Below are 22,705 nucleotides of genomic sequence, written 5' to 3'. Positions count from 1 at the left end.
ACCAATAAAATAAAATAACAAAATGGGAACAGAGCACAAGACTGAAACCATAAAGTATCAAATTCTTTTGGAAATAATAATATGTTATTGCGGAAAGGAGCTTTTAGGGAAAATATGAGAATTTCCAGCATGTAACAGATAGAAGCAGGTTGTAACCTGTCATTTACAGGTTCTTTCTTGTCATATGTACCCATTAGGGCCTTAGAAAGTTCAATTTTGTCCTGTACTTATCACCTCTAGTGTGCAACCACCAACCATTTACTATGTCTTAGTGTAATAGTAAAAAGCACCTTTTATGGATAAGCTTACAAATGTTCAAATATCTTGAAAAAAGACACTTCCCACAACTGTATATGTGGCACAAGGATAGTGTCAAGGTTTCCTTTGCCTGTCTCCTAAATAGCTACTTTTAGCGTAGAAATCGTAAATGGTCATAACAGTTTATTAACTCCAGGCTAATTTCTTCAAATATATTTATTTTCGGTAATGAAACAGCAGAATTGATCAAATAAAAATGTTTATATTACAACCCTAAAACAGTCAGCTGTAAACTCTGGGGAAGCCAAGCAGTGTCTCTGCAAGGGAGATGAATACAGTTCCCAATACATTCAATGGTTTCCCAGTCAGTAAGCCACCAGAGTGGAAAAGACACTTTGTTCTCTGCTCTAGTTAACCCCTTGATGAGCACATTTTGGGGTAGTTAAGAGTACTTCAGGTTTGATATCAGCCACAGTAAATACTTGTATTCGAGAGGAATTTATTTGTCATATTTGCTTTCATCATACATTGCTAAAAAGCCCAGTGTCATTAGATACAGTCCATATAGAAGTATATTCTGTTACAGAGAATGATAGAGGAGAAAAACTGAATTACTGTAATACTCCAGGTCCAGTGTATGGCTGCTCTGAAAACTGTTTAAAAAAGTGAAATGGTTCATGTGCAGTACACTAGGTATATACTGCTCCTGCCCTTTTTACTGAGCCAAAACTAGCCCTGAAAAAATAGTGTTGCACAAGGACTCTTTCCAATGAGTTTGTCTATTTCACATTTGCAAAAAATAGCTCTTTTTTCAGTCCATACGGTGTCCCTGTTGAATCTGCGTTGTCAATTTTTTTATCACTTCTGTATGGCATGTATGTGAAATTGGCTTTGTTCTCCTGCCTTTTTTTAATGTTTCAGCTTTTCTTCTTGTCAGATGTGTCTTAGCAGTTTTTCCTTTTTATACATCTAAGTTAAGATCTTTAATGAATTTGCAACTTATGATACTATACTTCATTATTTATCCCCTAAGGGAGAATACCTTTGCACGTAGTGTCCAAGCATACACATTATATAGAAACATTACACTACAAATCAAATACAAAAGTTATATTACATCTTAATACACAGTTGCAGAAATAAAATTGGTGTTGGAGGGGAAATAGGGTTGGGGTACCGGTCTAGCTTAAGTGCTGTAGTGTCGTTCACTTTAGCTAGGTGATCGCTGTAAACAGTTTGGTGGTGCTTAGGGTACCGGCGCTTTAAGCTGCCTGGTACTTGTACTTCCCGAGGTAGGAATGGTATACCAACCATCTAGCTAAGACATTGGTGAAAATGGCTTTCATGGGATACTCCAACTTACCTGTGATTTGGAGATGCCCATGCGGGTACTCAGGAGCTGGAGTGGCAGATGTTCCATGTGCTGCCAGCAGCCATACTGGTGATGGTGAAGGTTCCTTCCACATGGTGTCATTGGTGCAGGCTGGTGTCACTGGTGCCAGCTACCTTCCATGCGGTCCTGGTCCTAACTGCTTTTGCGCTCCTGGTTCAGTGATCTCAGTGACACTGCCTTGATCTTAAAATGGTGTTCACATCATAATTAAATATTTCAGTGGATTAAAAAAAAAAGGTAACATGTAACAACATGGGTATGACAGGCTAATAAAGTAACCTTCTTGAGATTGTGATACCTTTTAATGGATAATTGAAATATAAGATGCTACAAGCAAGTTTTCGGGATGGCTATGGTCCCTTCATCAGGCATGGTATTTCTGAAGTGACACAGATCTTATGCACCATGAACAGAGAAGTAATGCAAACAGAATGTAAACAAAAGGATAATAGCAATAACAAAGTTGAGACAACAGGTCCTTAATTAGGTGGTTAGAGGTTGTAGTGGGTCATGAATCCCTTTGATAGATTGAGTCCTGTGTGGAGGGTGACAAAGAGGGTAATAAACTTGTATTCCCAAATTCCTCTCTCATTTTGTGACCGGAAATTGCCCTTTAATAATAGAACCTTCATATTCAAGGTATAATGGCCAGGACTGCAAAAGTGTTTTTCCACAGGTGTTTCTGCTCCTCTTTTATTGTGTGTCAATGAGACCTTATCCGGGCTTTAAGTTTTGGGCCAGTCTCTCTAACATAAAGAACCCCCCACAGGACATTATGTGCACACAGTCAGGTAGACCACATTAGAAGCGAAACATGAAAATTTTCCTGGGATGTTATATTCCTGCTGTGTGTTGGGGATCTGTATCTTAAATGTGATCAAAATCAGAGGACAGGTGTGGCAGCTCCTGGCATTACAAGGGAAAGTTCCTTTTTGTAGGTTAGATGGTAGGGAGCTCCTGATCACAATATTCCTCAGGTTTGGGGGTTGCCTGTAGCACAGCAATGGAGGTCTGGGAACATTGGGGCACATTTACTTACCCGGTCCTGCACGATCCCCACTGTGCGTTGTCCAACGAGAATGAACTTTGCCGCGATTCTCAAAGATTGTGCGCCCGATTTCCTGCATCTGTCGCTTCCCCGCTCATGGCCACCGAAGTTCACATTCTTGTACCCGGTGTATGTAAGTGCATGCCTTGCAACACAATTTTAAAGTTAAATCCCGCGCTCAGTCCGAGCCCGTCGGATCATCCGACCCCCCCTCATTTCTATTTCTGAAAGTTGGCGACACAATCGTGTCGACACAATCCCCTTCTAAATAGCTGTCACAGCAGCGCAAATCCCAGAAATTTCTAAAAGCCAATTTCTAAGCCCCAATGTCTTTAGGTAGTCATGTGACTTTTGTCTACAGCGGTCTCTGCCTGAGGTCTAAAGTTTCCAGTCAGTGTCTATACTATATTTATTTAACTACGCTGTTTATGCGAGTAAGAAACACGTTTTATAGTGACACCCTTTAATACAACATCGCACAAACAAGCCATTTTTACCTTTCTACATAAAACTATGAAGATTATTGCAACCGAATTGTGAATAACGTTTATTGCATAATGTTGAAGAAAAAGAAACATTTGTTCAAAGAAGAACAGTGTCCAATAATATAAACCATAGACAAGGTTGTCTATGGTTTATATTATTGGACACTGTTCACTGGTGCTATCATGGGAACAAGGATTATCAATAAAACTTAATTACAGGCACCATACAGCTTACCATTGCCTCCAAAGGCTTCACCAGTGGTTGCAGTGTGCAGACAGTCTGTAACTAGGGGTTGTCTATAAGTCAAATGTCCTTAATTTGTGGACCACCTGTATAAGTATATTTTATTTTCACATTATATTTAAGAAATCTTACTTTTCGTGAATTTATCTTGCAGAGTAGGGAGCTCAAGTTACAATATTTTCAACGTGGGAGCAAGAAGTGGGGGTTCTTTCTGATGAAAAATGGTTTGGTTTAGACCTACGGTATTTATTTTTATTTTAAAACAACTGTGGCCACTGTTGCCACAAACACTACACAATCATTTTCTGTTCAAATTGTGTATTTGGGCTTCATATTTGAGTGTCCCTAATATGTCTCATATATAATTTATGCTAATGTTGTTTTTCAAATGTTTCAGACTTCTTTGTAGTGGAACATTATCTATTACAAAGTAAAAATGGGAAGTGCAAAACAAATGAGCCCCCAAAAGAAAAAAATAATTCCCTTTTTCTTTTTCAATAAAAAAAAGAAAATGCAAAAGAAAAATAAAATGAAGTCATACAATTAAACAATTGTAAATAAGTAAAAAACTGAAATAATCTGATTCCCACAACTGTGTAATGTACTGTGTAATGCAAACCAAATCACCAATGTTATTATTAAAAAATGAATGAATGTCCTCCAGCACTCCAAATGTTGTTAAATAATCATCAATTTATTAGGTGCATTAAAAAGTTTCAGTGCAGCATGCATGGTACAAGGACCACACATTTCGAACTTAAAAAATAGTCAGTTCTAAATCATGGTCAGACCAACACGTTTCAAACATTAAAAAAAATAGTTCTTGATGGCGTGATGTGTTCTATCCTGAACACCGGTGTTGACACTTATGGATTTATACATATATGGGTGAGCTGATATCCACATATCTTTTATTGTTGTACAAATGTTACTATATCTTATCTTATATTTTATAATTGTAATGTAGATATGATTATAAAATCTCAGGTAAATCCGGTTTTATTATTGATAGAACCAGAAGTATGAAATATAAATAAGGTAAAAAGGATAGAAAACACAGATTTTATAATAAAAGTATAACTGAATGTATAAAAGCCATAGGTATATATCAAAGTATAAGATTAGAACTCATATGCTGTCTAAAATATTCAATATCTAAAAAGTGTCAAAATGGCAATTTTGTAAACTTTACTAGGCAGAGCTTGTTATAGCTGTAGCTCACATTTTTCTGTGATATCATTGTTTTGATGACTTTATGTACTCAATTCACAGGAGGCATTGTTGACAAAGACCTTCGCCGCTACCTCAATTTACGGTTTCAGAAAGGTTCAGTAGATCATGAACTGCAGCAAATCATACGAGACAACCTCTACCTCCGAACCGTGCCATGTAAGTACTGCACATCTTATATGTTATTGAATCTATTGAAGTGTGCCTTCTTTGCTCAGGTTTTGTTTATATGCATAGAAATTACCATTTATCATAAAAACTGATGTGACAATGCTTAAAGATGTGTATAATTTACTTGATGCTTTACAAAGAATGTAAAAAGATAAGAACAGATATGTACACCATTTACATAAGTGTCAGTTCTTCATCTTGTGAAAAAGTTTCAAGCATTGAAAGTATAGGGAATGATTCAACGTTAGGCTGCCCACAATTCAATTTATTCCTTATGAGATTCCGACAAATATATCCACTGAGCATTCCATAGTGTAAGCATGCAAGACTGTACAGTGACAAACCTGGCAGCTTTCATCATATGGAGGAGCATGCAGCATGTAATAAGTAGAAACCAGCAGTGAAACAGTTACATGAAGTGTATAATCTGTGCTGTATGAACACTAAGGGCTTACAACTTCCCGGAGAGAAGAGGCTGGGGTGAGGGTTACTGCAGAGGAGTATGGCGTAGAGATATAGAGAAAGTTCTGCAAGATCATAAACAAGGATGGAAGGACTGTTAGGGAATAGGGGAGATTGTATATCTCAAAATTCTACTAGCTACTCACACAGAGCATCACATGACCTCCCCGGTCCTCCAGAGTGTGCAGGATGCAGCAGCCCCTCCCATCTGTTAAACTGTATCTGTATCCTTTGTGTAAACAATCTATGGTCTAATAGGGATGAAGCCAGGAGACATGGCTACTGCAGGAATAGGTTGAGTAGAGGTACAAAGCAAAGGAACTGTTAGACGTAAAGCATACATACATATATTGATACATCAAGAAAAAAATATCAGTCTCCTCTGTAGGCTCAGTAAATGGTGTCCTTTGGCTACATTCACATGTCCATGTAAAATCAAGGACAAAACTTGGCCAAGAAAAAATACTGCTCCATTTTTCATGTTCATAGATTATTGCATGTATAAATATTCTATTTATACCATAACTGGTTTTGGTTTTATTTGGTGTCAAAGATCAGAGTCAGCATAAATGTGCAGTTAAAACTATATTTAGACTTTAGGCAGGATTTTAAATGTATTTGTACTTTCCATTATGTTCCCCTTTAACAGTGTGCTTGATTTTTAATTAATAATGTTTGGAAACATTTTATAAACTTTAACTACAAGTTCAGTGGTTCATCAGCACACTAGCAAGATTCCTGTTTTCAGTTTTCAAGACTTTCATGAAATTAGAATTAAAATTACTATAATTTATTTTGAGGTCAAATAAATCCAGCCATGTGATTATTGTGTTTATGGACATTTTGTTGTGAGTTTAATAACTATCCAGGAATTTGTATTTAAGGGAAAGAACAAACCATTTCTTACATAACAGTGCATGAGCTATAGGTGGAATGGTAACTGCCACCATATGCGCCGTCTTGATTCATCCTATTGGGCGAGAATGCTATGACACTTGTTAATGCATATGATTTATCAATCTCCTATTTGTAGGCTGTTTAGTAAATTCTAATAACATCTTATTATTACATATTAATATTATTATATTGCTCTAGCATGATGGGCATGGTTGCCTTTATTTTTAAATTCCAGGTTTTTCTGGTGCAACTTTTTTTCTGATGACAGATGGCAACTGACTGCACCAATAGCCTTTATGTTTTTTACACATCAATATCTATTTGTGTCTGTGTTTATCTGTGACAATACTTTGTTTAAATGCCTTCGTATTAGTCCATCATAAAAGCTGAGGCCAAGCACTGGGGTGTATGCTGCTGACTACCGTATATACACTATTCATGTGTACTCACACACAGAAAAGAGTCATTGCACAGCAACTCATTTTTATTTTTGTTGTCTGTATTCTTGTTGCTTCTTTTTGTCTAGTAACAAAATACATTCCACATTATTACGTTTTCTTAACATTTCTTTTTTAGCTTTGTCTCTATGTGGTGTCAGATCAAAATACTTTTGCACAAGCTGTATTCAACTGCAAATTTTTGTGTTTACCAGAAAAGAATTTACTTAAAGACCAAATTGAAATAAGGAGTTATTCACTTTCTGTATAAATAAGGCTTAAAGGAGTATTCCGGGAATATGAACGTCTGATATAAAACCCCAAGATGATATAAATAAATGAATACAAAACTCAATGTATTAGTCATAAAATGAAGTTTAAATAGTTTGATTTTATTATTTAACAAAATGTTGTGGGCTTTCTAAAGTATGCAGAGTTATCACCAAGATGGCTGTCATAGGATTCTACAAGTCCCATGATCCTTTAATTCTTAGTAAACCCTCCTCCATATTATGCTCTGCTCTCAGTGATGATGTAACAGACTGTCCTGCTCTGTTACCATAGTAATGATGTGTAACTGCCATCACTGTACATTGCCCCACTGAGATCACATCTCACCACAACACTGGCCATGCTGGGTGTACTGCAACCAACCAACTACAGCCAAGCATAGTGATCACATGACCTGCCCAGGCAGGTGCAGGATATGTGAAATGGGCATGTGACAAGCGGCTATTTTCTGTCCTGTGTCTGCTCTGTGCAGAAGAAATCAATGGACTGATTAAAGGGCCAGTAGCATTTTAATTCTTCATTATAGTGTATGTCACCAGCATTTTCTGCTAGGGGGAGCAAAAGTTTAAATAACAACTAATTACATATTAGCTTATATTTTAAGGACCCACTTGTACATGAATTATGTTGACTCATGGAATACCCTTTTAAAGGAGACTAGTTGCTTCTCCTGATATTTCTGCTTTAGTAAATACTTGCATTCTCTGTAAACTAATAATCATAGAGTATCTTTTGTTGCACAGTTGCTCTGTTATTCCTTGTAGACATGTATAAGTTTATGATATGTATAAATTGCAACACTAGAGATGTTGTATTGTCTTGTATATTTATGTTTAAAAGATGTATAGTACATCTATAGATGTATAGTACTTAACACAATCTGCTATAGTACTTAACACCGTAGATTACTAAAGGGCAGGGCAGTGCAAGAATACACTTGGTCAATTGGTTAACTACTCATTAAATGGTAATGCATAACTATAAGTTATAACAAAGGAACTACAAAATATGTGAAAGATTTTAAGTTTCCATTATAGCTTTTAGAGATATTAGGGGTAATTTATTAAAACTGATGTATTGATCTCCAATCTTAATTTTCCATACTGCATGCCAGATTTACTCTTAGTACAGGCAGTCCCCGGGTTACGTACAAGATAGGGTCCGGAGGTTTGTTCTTAAGTTGAATTTGTATGTAAGTCGAAACTGTACATTTTATAATTGTAGATCCAGACAAAAAAAATTTTGGCCCCAGTGACAATTGGAGTTTAAAATTTTTTGCTGTAATGGGACCAAGGATTATCAATAAAGCTTCATTACAGACACCTTACAGCTGATTATTGCAATCTGGGACTATAGTAAAGCATCCAGAAAGCTGCACCAGAGGTCAGAGGGGTCTGTCTGTAACTATGGGTTGTCTGTAAGTTGAGTGTCCTTAAGTAGGGGACCACCTGTAATTCTGAAAGTGCTCTCCACCACTGGAATGAAATCTCCCACCAGGGAAGACCTGCCACTGCTTTTCCAGTGGAGACCATAATAATTATGGTGGGTCAGGGCATTCACGGGAGGAGGATTATTGGGGGAATACCTGCCAAAAATGTTAGTAATGGGGTTTTTAACATGCCATGGCCACATGAAAATTGGCATCAATTAAGTAAATTGGCGGCCAAGGCATAGTAACTGTCCCCCATTGACTTTTAATAAGTGCAATTTTGGGTGGTTGTCTCAAATTTGCACTATATGATTTTATATTTTGCATTGATATAAGAGAGTATTAGAGACATTTTCAGAAAGCAACCACCACTATAATTATCTCCAAGGATTCACCATCCTTAGTAAATTTGGCATAATGTTTAGCGGTTTCTATAAATATCAGATTTTTTTCTCATTTGTCCTAGAAATCAGGTTTACTCCTGATTCTTACCAATGTATTGAATGAGGCACAAAATGAGAACATTTTCTTTTGTTCACTCAGAACAGAGCAATCATTCCAAATATCAAACAGATTTTCAGATTTGCATTTTAAGCCTAAAGTTCCCTAAAGTCAAATTATCCATTTAACTATAACATTATTAATGCTGAACTTAGAATTTAAAACTGGTTGATTTGGGAATATATTCTAGTAGGTTTCATGTTTAAAATTTGACTCATTTTGTTTAATGAGCGATCATATTAAATTTTATTATGGTATTATCATATCATTTATTAGCCAAAGAATACAGCAGTGTTGTTTTACTACTTACTGTAAAAAATTAAGAGCATCTCATTTATAATAATATATATTTGCCTTCATGGTACAGTTGGGAAAATCTATAATTCGGTGTGGTTATTCATTTTAATGAATGTTGCTAAATTCTATAACATAATAATATTAAATAATAAATGGACATTGAATGAAATAGCTTTATGGCGATGTCAGAATCACAAGGACTCATCTAGAACCATGAATGAGTCTGTCTCTAAAAAAAATTAACAGAATATGATGCAAATTTTAAATGTGATGTATCCTATAGAAAGCAGTACAACTGTATTATATATATGGTGGTTGACGTACAGGAAGGCCGATATCTTATTACCTCCAACCTTTGCTTAACTGCTTACCAACGTGTGACATATCTGTACGTCACATATTGGTTTAGGATGCACAGCATGGAGCTTATGGCTTATGGACTCAGCCCGCTCCATACACCATGAGTGCTAGCTGCATTGTACAGCTAACACTCACAGCTGATACCTGCGATTGTTGCTGGCACCAATCAGGGATGTTGACCCCTTGAATTCCGCTGTTTAATGGTGTCCATCTAGGATTCAGTCCGAAATATGTCATTGGTGGGCGTTGCAATACTTGCAATACTAGTGTTTTAGCATATTGTTTAAGTGATCAGACCCTAGAGCAGTGGCGGCAAACCTATGGCACGAGTGCCAGAGGTGGCACTCGGAGCACTGCTTGTGGGTACCAAGGCCATCACCCCAGCACAGAGTTTCCAGACAGGACTCAAAACCTCCTGCAGTCCCTGGCCACCCAGGACATGCTGTGATCAGGGCTATTTTAAGGCTACACATGCTTAGCAGCCTGGGACTACAGGAGGAGCAAGGAGGTGTAGACAAGACTGCGTTATTATTGCAGCTCCTGTTCTGGGCCCTGCAAATCTTCCTGTTCAGGGGTCCCTGGAAGGAATCTACAATGATAATCTGAATTTCTCCTCTATCTTGCAACTGTTTTGGTGTCCTCAGGACGCTGACAATTAAAAGCCTTGACAAAACAGGTAGCGACATGTTACCACTTATAAAGAGATAGAAATAAAAATATATAGATTTCTTATCTGACCGGAGCTCCAGACGTTCACAGAGTTTTTCACTCCAAACGTTCACAATAATTGTTCTCGTTTGTCCTGCGTTCTGCTCACAGCACAAATCCACAGATTCTCCAGATAAGAGTAGCCCACTGTTCAGACCCACGTGGATGCAGTTTTCGTTCCTCCTATTGTTACCACCGTTCACCACAGCGGACCACTAGAAGAAACACGCACTCCAATCGTGTAGAATGTCTTCATAAAATGCTTTAATAAAATTAAATACTACTCACAAACGTTTAGTAAAAATGTGCATATCTATAGAAAGTACTGGGCGGTCGTGTGAGGCATGTGTCCTTTCTATAGATATGCGCATTTTTACTAAATGTTTGTGAGTAGTATTTAATTTTATTGAAGCATTTTATGAAGACATTCTACACGATTGGAGTGTGTGTTTCTTCTAGTGGTCCGCTGTGGTGAACGGTGGTAACAATAGGAGGAACGAAAACTGCATCCACGTGGGTCTGAACAGTGGGCTACTCTTATCTGGAGAATCTGTGGATTTGTGCTGTGAGCAGAACGGAGGACAAACGAGAACAATTATTGTGAACGTTTGGAGTGAAAACCTCTGTGAACGTCTGGAGCTCCGGTCAGATAAGAAATCTATATATTTTTATTTCTATCTCTTTATATTTTAACATTGGGACTTCTGGATCAGTCCTGGACCGTTGTTTTAGCTCCGAGAGGGTAAAAGTTAAGAGTGCAGCACTACACCCAAAGATGTTACCATAGAAAAATATTAAAAAAAAATTATGGGTTTTAAAGAAGGCAAATAAAAAACTTAAAAGCAAAAAAGGGCATTGGTGGAAAGGGGTCAAATTGGATACTTTTAGATGTTGAAAATACACAGGAAGAATCTTTATGCAGTTAACAACATTACAGTCACTACCCCTTATTATATATGCAGGGTTAAATGATGCTAGGATATGGGCAGTTGTTTGCAAATTTGGTTTCATGATGGTTTCTGTTTTAGTTATTCTTGTAGCATGTTGTCTTTTCAAATCGCATAAGTGTTGAGGTTTTGTACAGAACAGGATATGCAGGCAGCTAAAGACGTAGGGGGGTATTTATCTGTCTGCACAATTTGCTCTACAAAACTGTCTTTACCACATTTATAAAGGGTTTTAGATAGTTTTCTAGCCCTCCTTCGACTAGCTTGACAAAATGGGTGTAATCTATGAAAAGGGGGTGTGGTCTTGCAAAAAAAAATAAAAAGATCTGTGCACCAAAAATACTGCTGACCCGTAAGAATTTTGGCCTATTTTATTTTAGCTAAACAGGCTATTTCACATAACAGATTATTCTAGAAAGGGTGTTTCATAACCATTCTGAGGGGGCTAAAATCTGGGGTAAAATATAGTGATCTTTAGAGGACACCAGAAGACCTGTGACTAAAATAATCTCTCTAAGAGCACTTACTAAAGTAAGCAGCTCCCCAGCCCTACCTCACTAATAGCAGCGTTAAATCACTAACTTTATCGGAACATACCAAAAAGCTAGCAAACGCTGCAGTACATAGCCGTCCGAATGCCAGACCAAGCTTACATCGGTCCGGTGTATTCATGAGGGGGTGACTGAGGAGGCAGTGACTGCAGTTTGGAGCCTGGCAGTCACCGCGGGCATATGGTTTGGGAATGGTGGTCCACGGATAAGCTAAGGAGCGACATGGACAGCCCCCTCATGAATACGCCAGAACGCTGTTTGGACGGCTATGTACTGCAGTGTTTTCTAGCTTATTGGTTTGTTGATTTAACATTGCTATAACTGGGATAGGGCTAGGGAGCTGATTATTTTAGTAGGTTCTCCTAAAGGAATGATTTCGGGTGACAGGTCCTCTTTAAAGTAGTCTTTGGAAAATGTCCATAGTCCATAGCATATTAGAGAAAATGTTTTATTTTTATATATTTATGTATGTTCTCCATACACCATCTTGAGCACTTCATTTATAAACCATGTTTAATTCCAAAGTGCCAGCTACTTTTCAAGAGAAAAAATGTGATTTTTTTTAAGCTAGAGCAATAAAATCAATCAACAGAAAAGGATTGTCCTTGTTCTTACAATTGCCATCAGACTTAATGTCATCTGGTCACAAATCAGCACACAGTGAGATATAAGTAATCGGTACACACTTGGAACAGATTCACTTCGCCAGCACAGATTGCCCAATTTTAATCAAAGTAGACTTTTAGAGACTAGAAAAGTTATTCAGGCTTATGCTGCTTAATTCACTTGTTAAATGGATTTTTATTATAAATGCAAAAGTCTTACTTTTATTGTACATGTGACACCCATGTGTTATTCCATCCATCAACAAATAGCTGCATTCCTCTTTTCTTCTCCTTTCATCTACTCTTGAAACATTTTTTAGGAGAATCAAAAGTTATTTGTAAACAATGAAAAGGAGAAATTACTGAAATTGGAGGTTAATATGCAACTTCCTCTCATAAATGTCATGTATTTGTGTATAAGAATTGATTCACCGTATGCAAAATTGTTATACTCATTATTGTACACATTCCATTAGATATAGTGTGCTTTACCAACTTGAAGCAGACTGACTATTAGGTCATTAGGTCAGAGGGCTTTGATAGCTCCATTGTTAATAATGGGCCACCTTAAAATAAAAATGGAAGAAAAAGAAATAAAAAGCACTTTCCTGAAATATATTTTAATAAATCATATGTGTGTAGTGGTAGGGGCCTATGACCTCTTATATTAGAGCCCAGACCTCCATTTTTTTTCCAAAGCAGTATGGAGAACAGACGTGCAAATCTGTTCTTATTGGTACTGAAACAAAGATTAAGAACCATAGAAACCAGTCCTGTAGGGTTTTAAAGTATGCATGAATAAGCTACATTGTAGGACACTGCCCTGCTGCCACTACAAGAGAGAAGGGCTGAGTATATATAATTGGTACTTCTATCTTCTAGATCCAGTAGTGGGGGAATCAACTGTATGTGTTGCAGAACAGAAAATTGCACAAAATGCTAAAGAGCCTGATTTAGTTTAGTACACATGTATTTGGCAACATAAAACAGGGCAGGGTTAGTTGAGCAGATTGATATATAGTTTGGTGGGAAAAGATTTAGGGCCCTTCCACACCTGCGTTGCAGATCACGTCAGAGTTTGATCAGGGAGCGATCAGGGTTTGATCAGTGAAAAACGCGCATTTTGCATCAGAGTGCAATCAGTTTTCAGTCAGAGTTTCTTCAGTGTCTCAGTTTTTCACACGCGTTTTCAATGCAATTTCAATGCATATTTCACGCGTGTTTTCTGCGCGTGAAAGGACTCAGGACTGAGCTCTATCTTTTCTATGGCAATTGTTGCGTGAAAAACGCATTGCACTTGCATTGCACTTGCAAGTGTCTCAGAGTGCAATGCGTTTTTGATGCGTCTCCATAGACTTGTATGGTGCGTTTTTCACGCGCGTGACTTGCAAAAGTAGAGCATGTCGAGATTTAAACGTGCGTTAAAAAAAAAACGCGTTTGTGCGTGAAAAAAAATGCAAGTCTGAAAAGACCCATTGGTTACAATGGGTCAGAGTGCAATGCAAGTTCTGCGCGTCAAAAGCACGCGCAGAAAATACGCGTGAAAAACGCAAGTGTGAAAGGGGCCTTACAGCTCTTTCAATGATTACTCTAAATGGGAGTGGGGCGATCCTTTCTGTGATTAATTCTTTGCATGCATAATTAGACATGGGGGCTATCAATCACCACCCCACCCCTCCAGACTTAACTACAGTTTCAAAGTATAAATGACTTCTCCCACAATTCTATATATCAACCTACTCAGCTCCTACTGCTCTATACCATGGTGCCTGCAGATTACAGTATATTTTCACTGTGACAAGTTGCCTTTAAGAAATCCTAAATTGACCACTATAGTAGGCAGTGTTGATAGAAAATAGTTTCTACTTATAGTGTGCAGAACAGCCCACCTTGGTGCTTTATTAAAAATGATGAGCTCCCTAATGTTTTTCCCTTAGTCCTTGTCAACCCCCACCCCCCAAATCACTTATATTGCGGTTTACTTTTTAATTTGTTCCTTACATATCAAGATATGCCCATAAGCTGTGCCGTCATAATGCTTTGTTTAATACAGAATGTCTTGTCAATTATATCAGCGCTTAGGATGCGCATGTTGTTTTTCTTTAGTGCACAGTATTTTCAATAAAAATGATTTACCCAAAAAAATGCTGAATGCATTTTCCTGTTTTGCCACCAAGGAAAAACTTTTTTTTGTAAAAAAGAAATAATTTTTCCACTGTTCCATAAGACTGTTTCCAATAAGTTTACAGAGTTCACATTCATTAACATATGGTACTTTGTGCTATGATATTTCTTTATGTTTAAGCAAATCTTTACAACAGATTTAGACAATTTATACTGACATATTCCTTATCAGAACAAGTGTTATATATAGTGTGCAGTGTATGCTTGAAACATATCAGAAATGGAACAAATATTTACAAATAACTTGCAACAGTTAAATATAGTTTCCCCCACCAAATTCCCAATCACAGAACATAACAGTAACATATTCTCTCACTTTGCTACATTGCACAATGTTATGCCACATAACCTCAATAATCGCTTTACACATCATGGGTTACATATACATTCAAAATAAGACATTACAGAGTTAAAACGCAGTCATATGAAACAATAGGAGTGGGAGCCCTACTCGCAAGAGCATACAATCTATGAAAATTGCATCCAATAACTTATCACAACTAGTTAGTTGTCCATACTGCTTGCTTGATTCCTAGCATGCCAGCAAGTAGTTTTCTTGACGTTGTGCAGCCTATTTTAAGAACTTGAAATGTTATTAGGAAATCATATTTTACTCTATCTTATATCTGGCCAGGCATAGAAATCCATTTCCCTCATTTATAGCACTACTTTTAAAAATCTCCCATAAAAGAAAAACAGGAATCTGATTGTTGACATGACCTCTACGTCATGGTCATCTGAGATTTCGCCCCTTTCTAATTAATTTATTTTCTTTTGGGTTTTGGGCTTGTTAAATTTTATATTACAAGATGCTAGAATTAGAATTTGTTGGTTTTTTGTAACTTAATTCAGAAAAGTCACACAAAAGTCGCAAAGTCTTGAGCTAATTGTGTAATTCTGCTCAGAACTGGAGTTTATTTGTACAAAAAATACGTCCCCATCTGGATTTTAAAGATACAGCAGGCACAACAATGAAAATAAAAGTTGCAGCAATCTTTACATACCATTTATTGACTTTTCCACACAGCAAATATGCACCAGAAAAGGTGCAACAGAAAGTGAAAAAAGAAAAAGCTGAGATAAGATGAGTCCCCATATATTCCACGCACTAGTCTGTTAAGTAGACAGACTAGACTAAATGAAGCAATATAGAATATTTGCTAGGGCATGGTATGTGCATTCCAGGCAGGGCCACGACAAAACATTTTGGTGCCCCAGGCAGATAAGCAAAATTGCACTCCAATGCAAGTGGGATAAAAAATATCTAGAGATGCAACTAATGCATTACATGAATATAGAAGAACAACCATTGAATTACATGAATATAGAAGGAGAGGGATAGCTCTGTATAGCCAAACCGCGCAGCCTCCACTTTCATACCACTCTCCCAATCAACTGTATGTGCATCTCAAAGACAAACATGGAGTTGATTTCTATTTGCAAGGTAACAACTTTGGGCAGAATAGCGTCCCCCATCCTAACTCTGAGTCCAGGCATCTCAATTTATCTCATAAATTTACAAAAGGGAGATAACAAGTCCTTATTTTTCGGACTATAAGGCGCACCGGATTATAAGGCGCACCATCAATAAATGCCTGCTAAAACGTCTAGGTTCATATATAAGGCGCACCGGATTATAAGGTGCACCTGATGATAAGGATGAGTGATCAGCAGGTGGCAAACCAGTGGATTATAAGGCACTGTTGTCTGTAAGTACGGTTCATATATCAGGCGCACTGGACTATAAGGCGCACCTTTGATTTCTGAGAAAATCAAAGAACTTTTTGTGTGCCTTATAGTCAGAAAAATATGGTATAAGTCACTGTTCCTGGATTTATGAGTAAGTGACCCTGGTTTATTATGCTTGATTTTAATAGTAGATTTTCTTTAATCCTATATGGTATGTTTTGTCTTATAGGACTTTTATATAAATACAACTGTTTGTAGAACAATAAAGTTATATGGGATTATCTTAATCAAGTTGTAGATAATAAATCATTTGAACACATTATCAGAAAATATTACGGTAACAATTTATCATGCAGGTTTAATATAATCTTAGCAATAAATGGCAGCACTTACATTAAAAATGGATCAATCTGCATTTATATGCAGTAAACATTGCGTTCTGCTCCATAAACATTAGTGTGAAAAGGTCAGCCCTAATGCTTTCAGAGTTTAAGCATGCTTGAATTTCTTATTAAAATGTGATTAATATGTGTAATAAAATGATAACTCAGCTTCAAATGCATTATATTACAGAGATTACATGAAAGTGACTTGTATTGGAACAATCTTAATTATGTCTTTATATTACATCATAATACGTTTTTTATCGTTTTATGCTAATTAAAGTTGTGAAGGCCAATTCTTCTTTTTCATTTTCACTTTGCTATGCTACTGGCAGTCTAGTCCCCAATGGCTTTCTTTGGTAAAGACCATGCAAAAAAGTGGAAATTCCCATTCGAATTGCAGAAATAATAATTACAGATGGGATTTCGGGGCTATTATAAAAGAGGCATTAAGTGTTATTGCATTGAAGGCTATTTGCGTGGCACAATAGACATCAAACATCTCACTTGTAAATGGTGCATAAAAGAAGAAATGAAAAAACTTCATAGATAAAATGAAACCGGACTTAGTAAATGTAGAATAAAACAATGATTTTGTTTTGCCTTCTAAAATAATGTTACAATTAAAGCAAATGTGAAATCTATTTATTGAGTGCAATGAAAGAAGATAACAATGGTTATTTTTATTTTATGTTTAGATGATAACAGGATGGGCTGTGATCCATTTATCTTTACTTAATGGCCTGCAAATGAAGGCCACCTTGAATGGAAAAGGGTTCGCACTAGCCAAAGATGCATAGTGTGAAGATACAATCAGTTTGGTTGATATGGGTAATTGCTAAGTATGGAGGTTTGTAGTTAGCATGGTTTTTGCTAAATAGTTATTGTTTGTGGCATCTATAATTCGTTTTGGAGCATTGGAGTTTTGCAACTTTAAACTACCGTATTTAATCCACTTAGATGTAGACCCTGTTGGCCAGACTTTGCCATGCCATTTACGTGCAACTTTTTAAAAAGATGCAAACTTAGATACAAACTCAGACTTTAGTCTCCCCCTGGTGTAGGGAAAAGATTAGTGACACAAAAACTTTTATGCGACTTTCCACATAAAAAGTTCCAAACAGACTGTAAACCTGACAGCTGCTATCTTAAGTTACATTGGGCTAAGATGGCTTAAATAGAACTAGACAGCTGCCTATTATCTGCATCTCATATTCTCCATGATTTCTGTTTCTTCAGACACCTCATGCAGGAGCCCTGAACAGCAGGAGGTATTTTTTGAAAGACTCTAGTCTGTGTACAGCATTCAATCTAAAAATACAAAATTCCTATTCCAGTTATTTCTCCATTTGTTTCTACTCCATTATGTTAATATGCTAATTATAAGAATGTTGTAAGTTTTTGTGAAAATAAAATGAGCATAAATACATCACCTGCAAGAACTGAAGAAATCTATAAACAAGTGGCAGACTTAAATTGCTTCCATAATAAATACATTTCAAGCCATTATTCACCTCAGTGGGCTCCAAACATTTTCACAATCTTTTCTCGGCTCCATAACAAAAAGGCTTTTTCTATACAGTAGTGCACAAGAATCAAGCACTGCACGGAAACTATTCAATGTCTTCTTGCTTGCATCAATGAGGATTTTCAAAAATAGTAAAATATTGATTGCAGAGTTTATTAAAATGTTAAAGGGAGTCTACTTGTAGTTTTCACCATGCAAATTCAGTGTTAGGTAGCAGCCCTTGGGACCTGTATAGTAATACCTTTGTGTGTAGTGTTATGAATAGGACATGCTCTGCTTTGTAACAGATCGGTCACATAGTCCATTAAAATAGCAGCCAGGGGCTTACCCATGAAGTCTCTTGATTTTGACCTGTCCTCCTATGTTTCCCGTCTCGTCCATGTCTGTTTCCCCCATGCTTAGTTTACTTATTTTCTTAGTTTTACATTTTTTTTCATATTTCCTACTTGGGGACCTGTTCCCACCCGCAGAGATATCCACCTCCCAGCAACGCTGTTGAGAAGCAACCATCTTGGATCACAACTTGCGGTGAAATATGTGTCCGTCTTCAGCTACAGCTTCTTAAGATGTCTAATGTATACCTATACACAAGTACATACTTTGTGGCTATCTATGATGTATTATAAAAAATTATTTCAATAAAAATTAAATTAAAAAAAAAGCAGCCATGGGCACTGTTCTATTAAAGAATATTGCAATCAACGCAGTCATGTGCTGTTCACTCAAAAATAGTAAGCACATGATAGATTCTAACTTCAAGACAAGTAGCAGGCTTCTGGTTACATAATACAGCATTGGGAGGGACTGTGAAACATTTTGAATTCAGTAATCAATGAACTTTATAGTTTTTAGGACATTCCCCCAGTCCAGCTACAATCCTGAAATGTATGTGCATTTTTCACAGTTCTGCTGCTACTAGCAACACACATAAAGGTATGGTTACACAGACCTCTAGGGCCCATACTCAACACTATCTTCAATTCTGCATAGCCAAAACTGCTGACAGATTCCATTTAAGAGGGAGATAAGTATTGACCACAAGTGTGCACATCCTTTAACATACTATGCAGAAATCAGTAGTTCAGTGTATGTACATTAGCAATAGCATAACATTGTTCCTCCTGTCAATATTATAGTTCAGCACTTTGTACCAACATATACGTTTCACTGCAGGCCTATGCATCATGTACTCTGTACATAAAGATGGCATCTGGTGACTGGATGTACTAAAAAGAGTCTACAAGTTCCCAACTCATTCACAAGTAAATTTGGATGCGCATTGGAAAGCGCACTTCAAAAGCTCTTCTGATCTAAATTTTTCCCAGTGAGCATGTGAGCTTCTTGGTGCATCAGGGAGAGGACTTTTCCTGTTGGTGCAACATTTTACTTCCTTCTATACTTTCCAGGACCAACCTCCGGCACCCCTTTCAACGAGGAACAGATTATTGTGCAGAAAGATGTTAAGAAAGAATAAAAAAAAGCTCTGTGTAGCACTGCAAAATCTGTGTGCGCTATATAAATAAAGAATTATTATTATTATTAAAGCACCAGCCAACATGACCACCTCCCTGGTACAGAAAAGCTTAAAACAAACAGGCAAACAGGAAAGAAATGCCTGAAAATCCTATAAAGTGCCCAATGCTGGATTTTCTTGTGAGTGAGTCGGGAGGTAGTAGACTGGTGGATAGGAGTGCAGATAGATCACATATATATATATATATATATATATATATATATATATATATATATATAGGGAAATACAGGGAAATACCTTAAGATAACTAGGATACCATATTGGAGATCAAGAGATGTTCAATGAAAATTTATAGTTTTTTCAAACCCTATTTATTGAGGGAACATTCCACCAAAATATATAAAAAATATCAGTTTTTATTCCATAATATTAAAAGGATATTAAATACATAGAACATTTATATCATACGATAATAAATGACCCTAATACAAACAGGGGGAACCTCAGCAAAACAAAATACAGGTAGTCAAGAATAAAAATTTATATAACACACTGGTTAAAAGAAGAATCGCTACCTGATTTCGATGTCTGTAAATAAGTATGCTGTTTCTTCTATTGTATACCAGTTTATGCTAAACATATCTTAAAACGGGAAAGTAATGCCTGGAAATCATATAGAGTGCCCAATGCTGGATTTTCTTGTGGGAGAGTCGGGAGGTAGTAGACTTCCATAGTGTTGATAGATCATATATACAGGGAAAGCTAAGATAACATGAAGAGATAATGTACAATGACAATTTGTAGATTCTATAGACTTTAAACTGTCTACCACATTTCTCTGTATGTAATTTACTGTGACACTTCGAATTTATTGTGAAGAGTAAATTTGAATCTCTTTAGTGTCAATATTAAGATATACAGTATACAGTTCGCATGTTTGTCAAGAACTGACAAAAAGATTGAACTGTTAAGAAGACATTTTAATTGAAATCATTTTGTAAAGTTGTATGATACATTAGTAAAATGCAACTCTTATTGTTTTACAATGAAAAAGATTGGTGACTAAAAAGAATTTCAATTATAGAAGGAAAACAAAACATAAAATGTATCAAAATGGAATTAGAACATATGTTAATTATTTTAGTTCAGCTTCAATTGCAAACCTGCTTATGATTTATTGTTCCGTGACTACCAGACTGCTTAATCAGACGTTTTATCTATACTGCTTACCAAACAAAAGTTTTACATTAAATTATAAAATGTACCCAAAAGTCAAAACTATTTTCCTGATATATGGAAACATTGGCAGCTTAAAACCTCATTTAAGTTCTCTTCTTTTTTATTTTCTTTTATATTTAAGATTGTAAAATATTGCAAATATTATTGTGTGGCCCCCCTCCAATTCCAGCAGTGGCCCTTATGCTCCATCATGGACGGGATACAGTTTGACAAATTCATCTAAACAACAGTACTAGCGGCAAAATAATTCACTGGAAACTCGGCCAAGGGAAGCATTTTTACACCACAGATTCCCAGTAAATGTTTACTTTATATATAATATACTGTAATTATGTGTATGACAGCTAAAAGTCCACTGACTGCAGAAAAAGTATTACTCGCAGATATGATTTTCTCCTTTGATTAATATGGTGCGGTTACTAAAGTCAAAACAACTGCTGATATTCAGGCCCTCCCACAGCTTGCTCCCAAGACAAGAACTAGATAACAAATGGTTTGCAGGGTTGATTCCATTTGAGACATTAGAACATTTCAATTAGATAGAGTCCTTTTTCCAGTAAGAGGAGAAATAAATATGTTGTACTTCTAAATGATTTGCATGCAATAAGAGTCCTAGTCTACTAGCTAAAATACTGCATCACCATGTATCTACTTTTTTATTCTGTATACTGATGCTATAAAGGTTATCAAATGACATTTAAATGTAAATGACAGTGAAAAAATGTGTTTCTTGTTCATGTATTTCCTAACTGGAGATGACCGGATCATTAAAGATTTGCTTTGGTAACTCTCTGTAGCCCTCTAAAACACATTGGGGAACATTTACTTACCTGTCCCTGGCGCGATCCCCAATACGGAATGTCTGACAATAAGAACTCTGCCGCGATTCACTTAGATTGTGCACCCAATTTCCTGCATGTGTCGCTTCCCCAATCAGGTCCGCCGGAGTTCACCTTCTTTCCGGTGTATGTAAGTGCATGTCTTGCGACACAATTTTAGATTTAAATCCCATGCTCAGTCTGAATCCGTCGCCCAATCGACAATACCCCCCCCCCCCCCCGCTTCCCAGATTTCTGGTGCATGAAAGCCAACACGATTGGGGCAAAATGCGGTTGTGCTTTCTACGATCCTCTTTTAAATAACTGTACCAGTCATGCGAAACCCAAAAACATTCAGTGCCTGTTTCCCCTCCCTATACACTCTGTATTGTTGATTTTGCCTGGTCTGGTATCTTCATTAGTTATTGTCTGAATGTAGTATTTGGTTTCAGGGTGGTATGTTTGGCTGTACAGTGGTATTTATTATTTTATGTGGTATTTTATGCTCCTAGGCTAGGCTAATTTTACACTATCGTTCAAATCTATGCTCTTTTAACATACGTTAAAAAAAGTAAACAGTGGAGGTTTAATGGAGACTTAAAGTATCAATTAAAAATCCCATTGGCATAAATGTAAATTTTATGTCAGCCTTCATGTTCCGTTTAGGCAGGAATCCGTTATCCATACATTTTTGACAAATAAAATTTACATTGATGTTAATGGAATTTTTAACTGATACACCAACCTCCGTTCTTTACCTTTTTCTTACCAAAGGTAAGGAACAGAGAATTGAACTGTAGTGTGAACTTAGTCTGAGGTGCTGGTTACTGGTGTCGCCCATTGAAATTAATCAGTATGGACCAATAAGTGTAAAAGATCTGAATTGGAAAACATAGGAATAGAGCAGCATCAGACTCTGCTTTTCTACAATGGGATATAGTTTGCACTCTGCATTGCAAATACCTGTGGCACCCAGCTCTATACTGCCCAGCTAAGCAGCTCTTGGCCCCTGGTTACTGATATTGAACCATTCCCTTGATAACTTCTTCCATACTGTATATAATAATGCAAAAAAA

The 22,705-nt window shown here is 36.7% G+C and overlaps 1 protein-coding gene across 8 annotated transcripts in view; it reads left to right on the top strand.

Annotated features, from left to right (window-relative positions):
- The window catches only part of MAGI2 (membrane associated guanylate kinase, WW and PDZ domain containing 2), a 546,118-nt gene that overhangs the window by 118,857 nt on the left and 404,556 nt on the right, over positions 1-22,705 (top strand). For all 8 annotated transcript variants that reach the window (XR_011854944.1, XM_072147252.1, XM_072147245.1 and 5 more), the window contains exon 2: positions 4,701-4,817. Coding sequence is in view for 7 of the 8 variants with exons in the window: in XM_072147252.1 (XP_072003353.1) it covers positions 4,701-4,817 (117 nt within the window). In the remaining variant the exon portion in view is untranslated. The remainder of the gene's footprint in view (positions 1-4,700; positions 4,818-22,705) is intronic.

Source organism: Engystomops pustulosus, chromosome 4 (assembly GCF_040894005.1).
Source record: "Engystomops pustulosus chromosome 4, aEngPut4.maternal, whole genome shotgun sequence".
Classification (NCBI taxonomy): domain Eukaryota; kingdom Metazoa; phylum Chordata; class Amphibia; order Anura; family Leptodactylidae; genus Engystomops; species Engystomops pustulosus.
The sequence above is the reverse complement of the archived record's forward strand: the minus strand, read 5'-3'. Positions and strand labels throughout refer to the sequence as shown.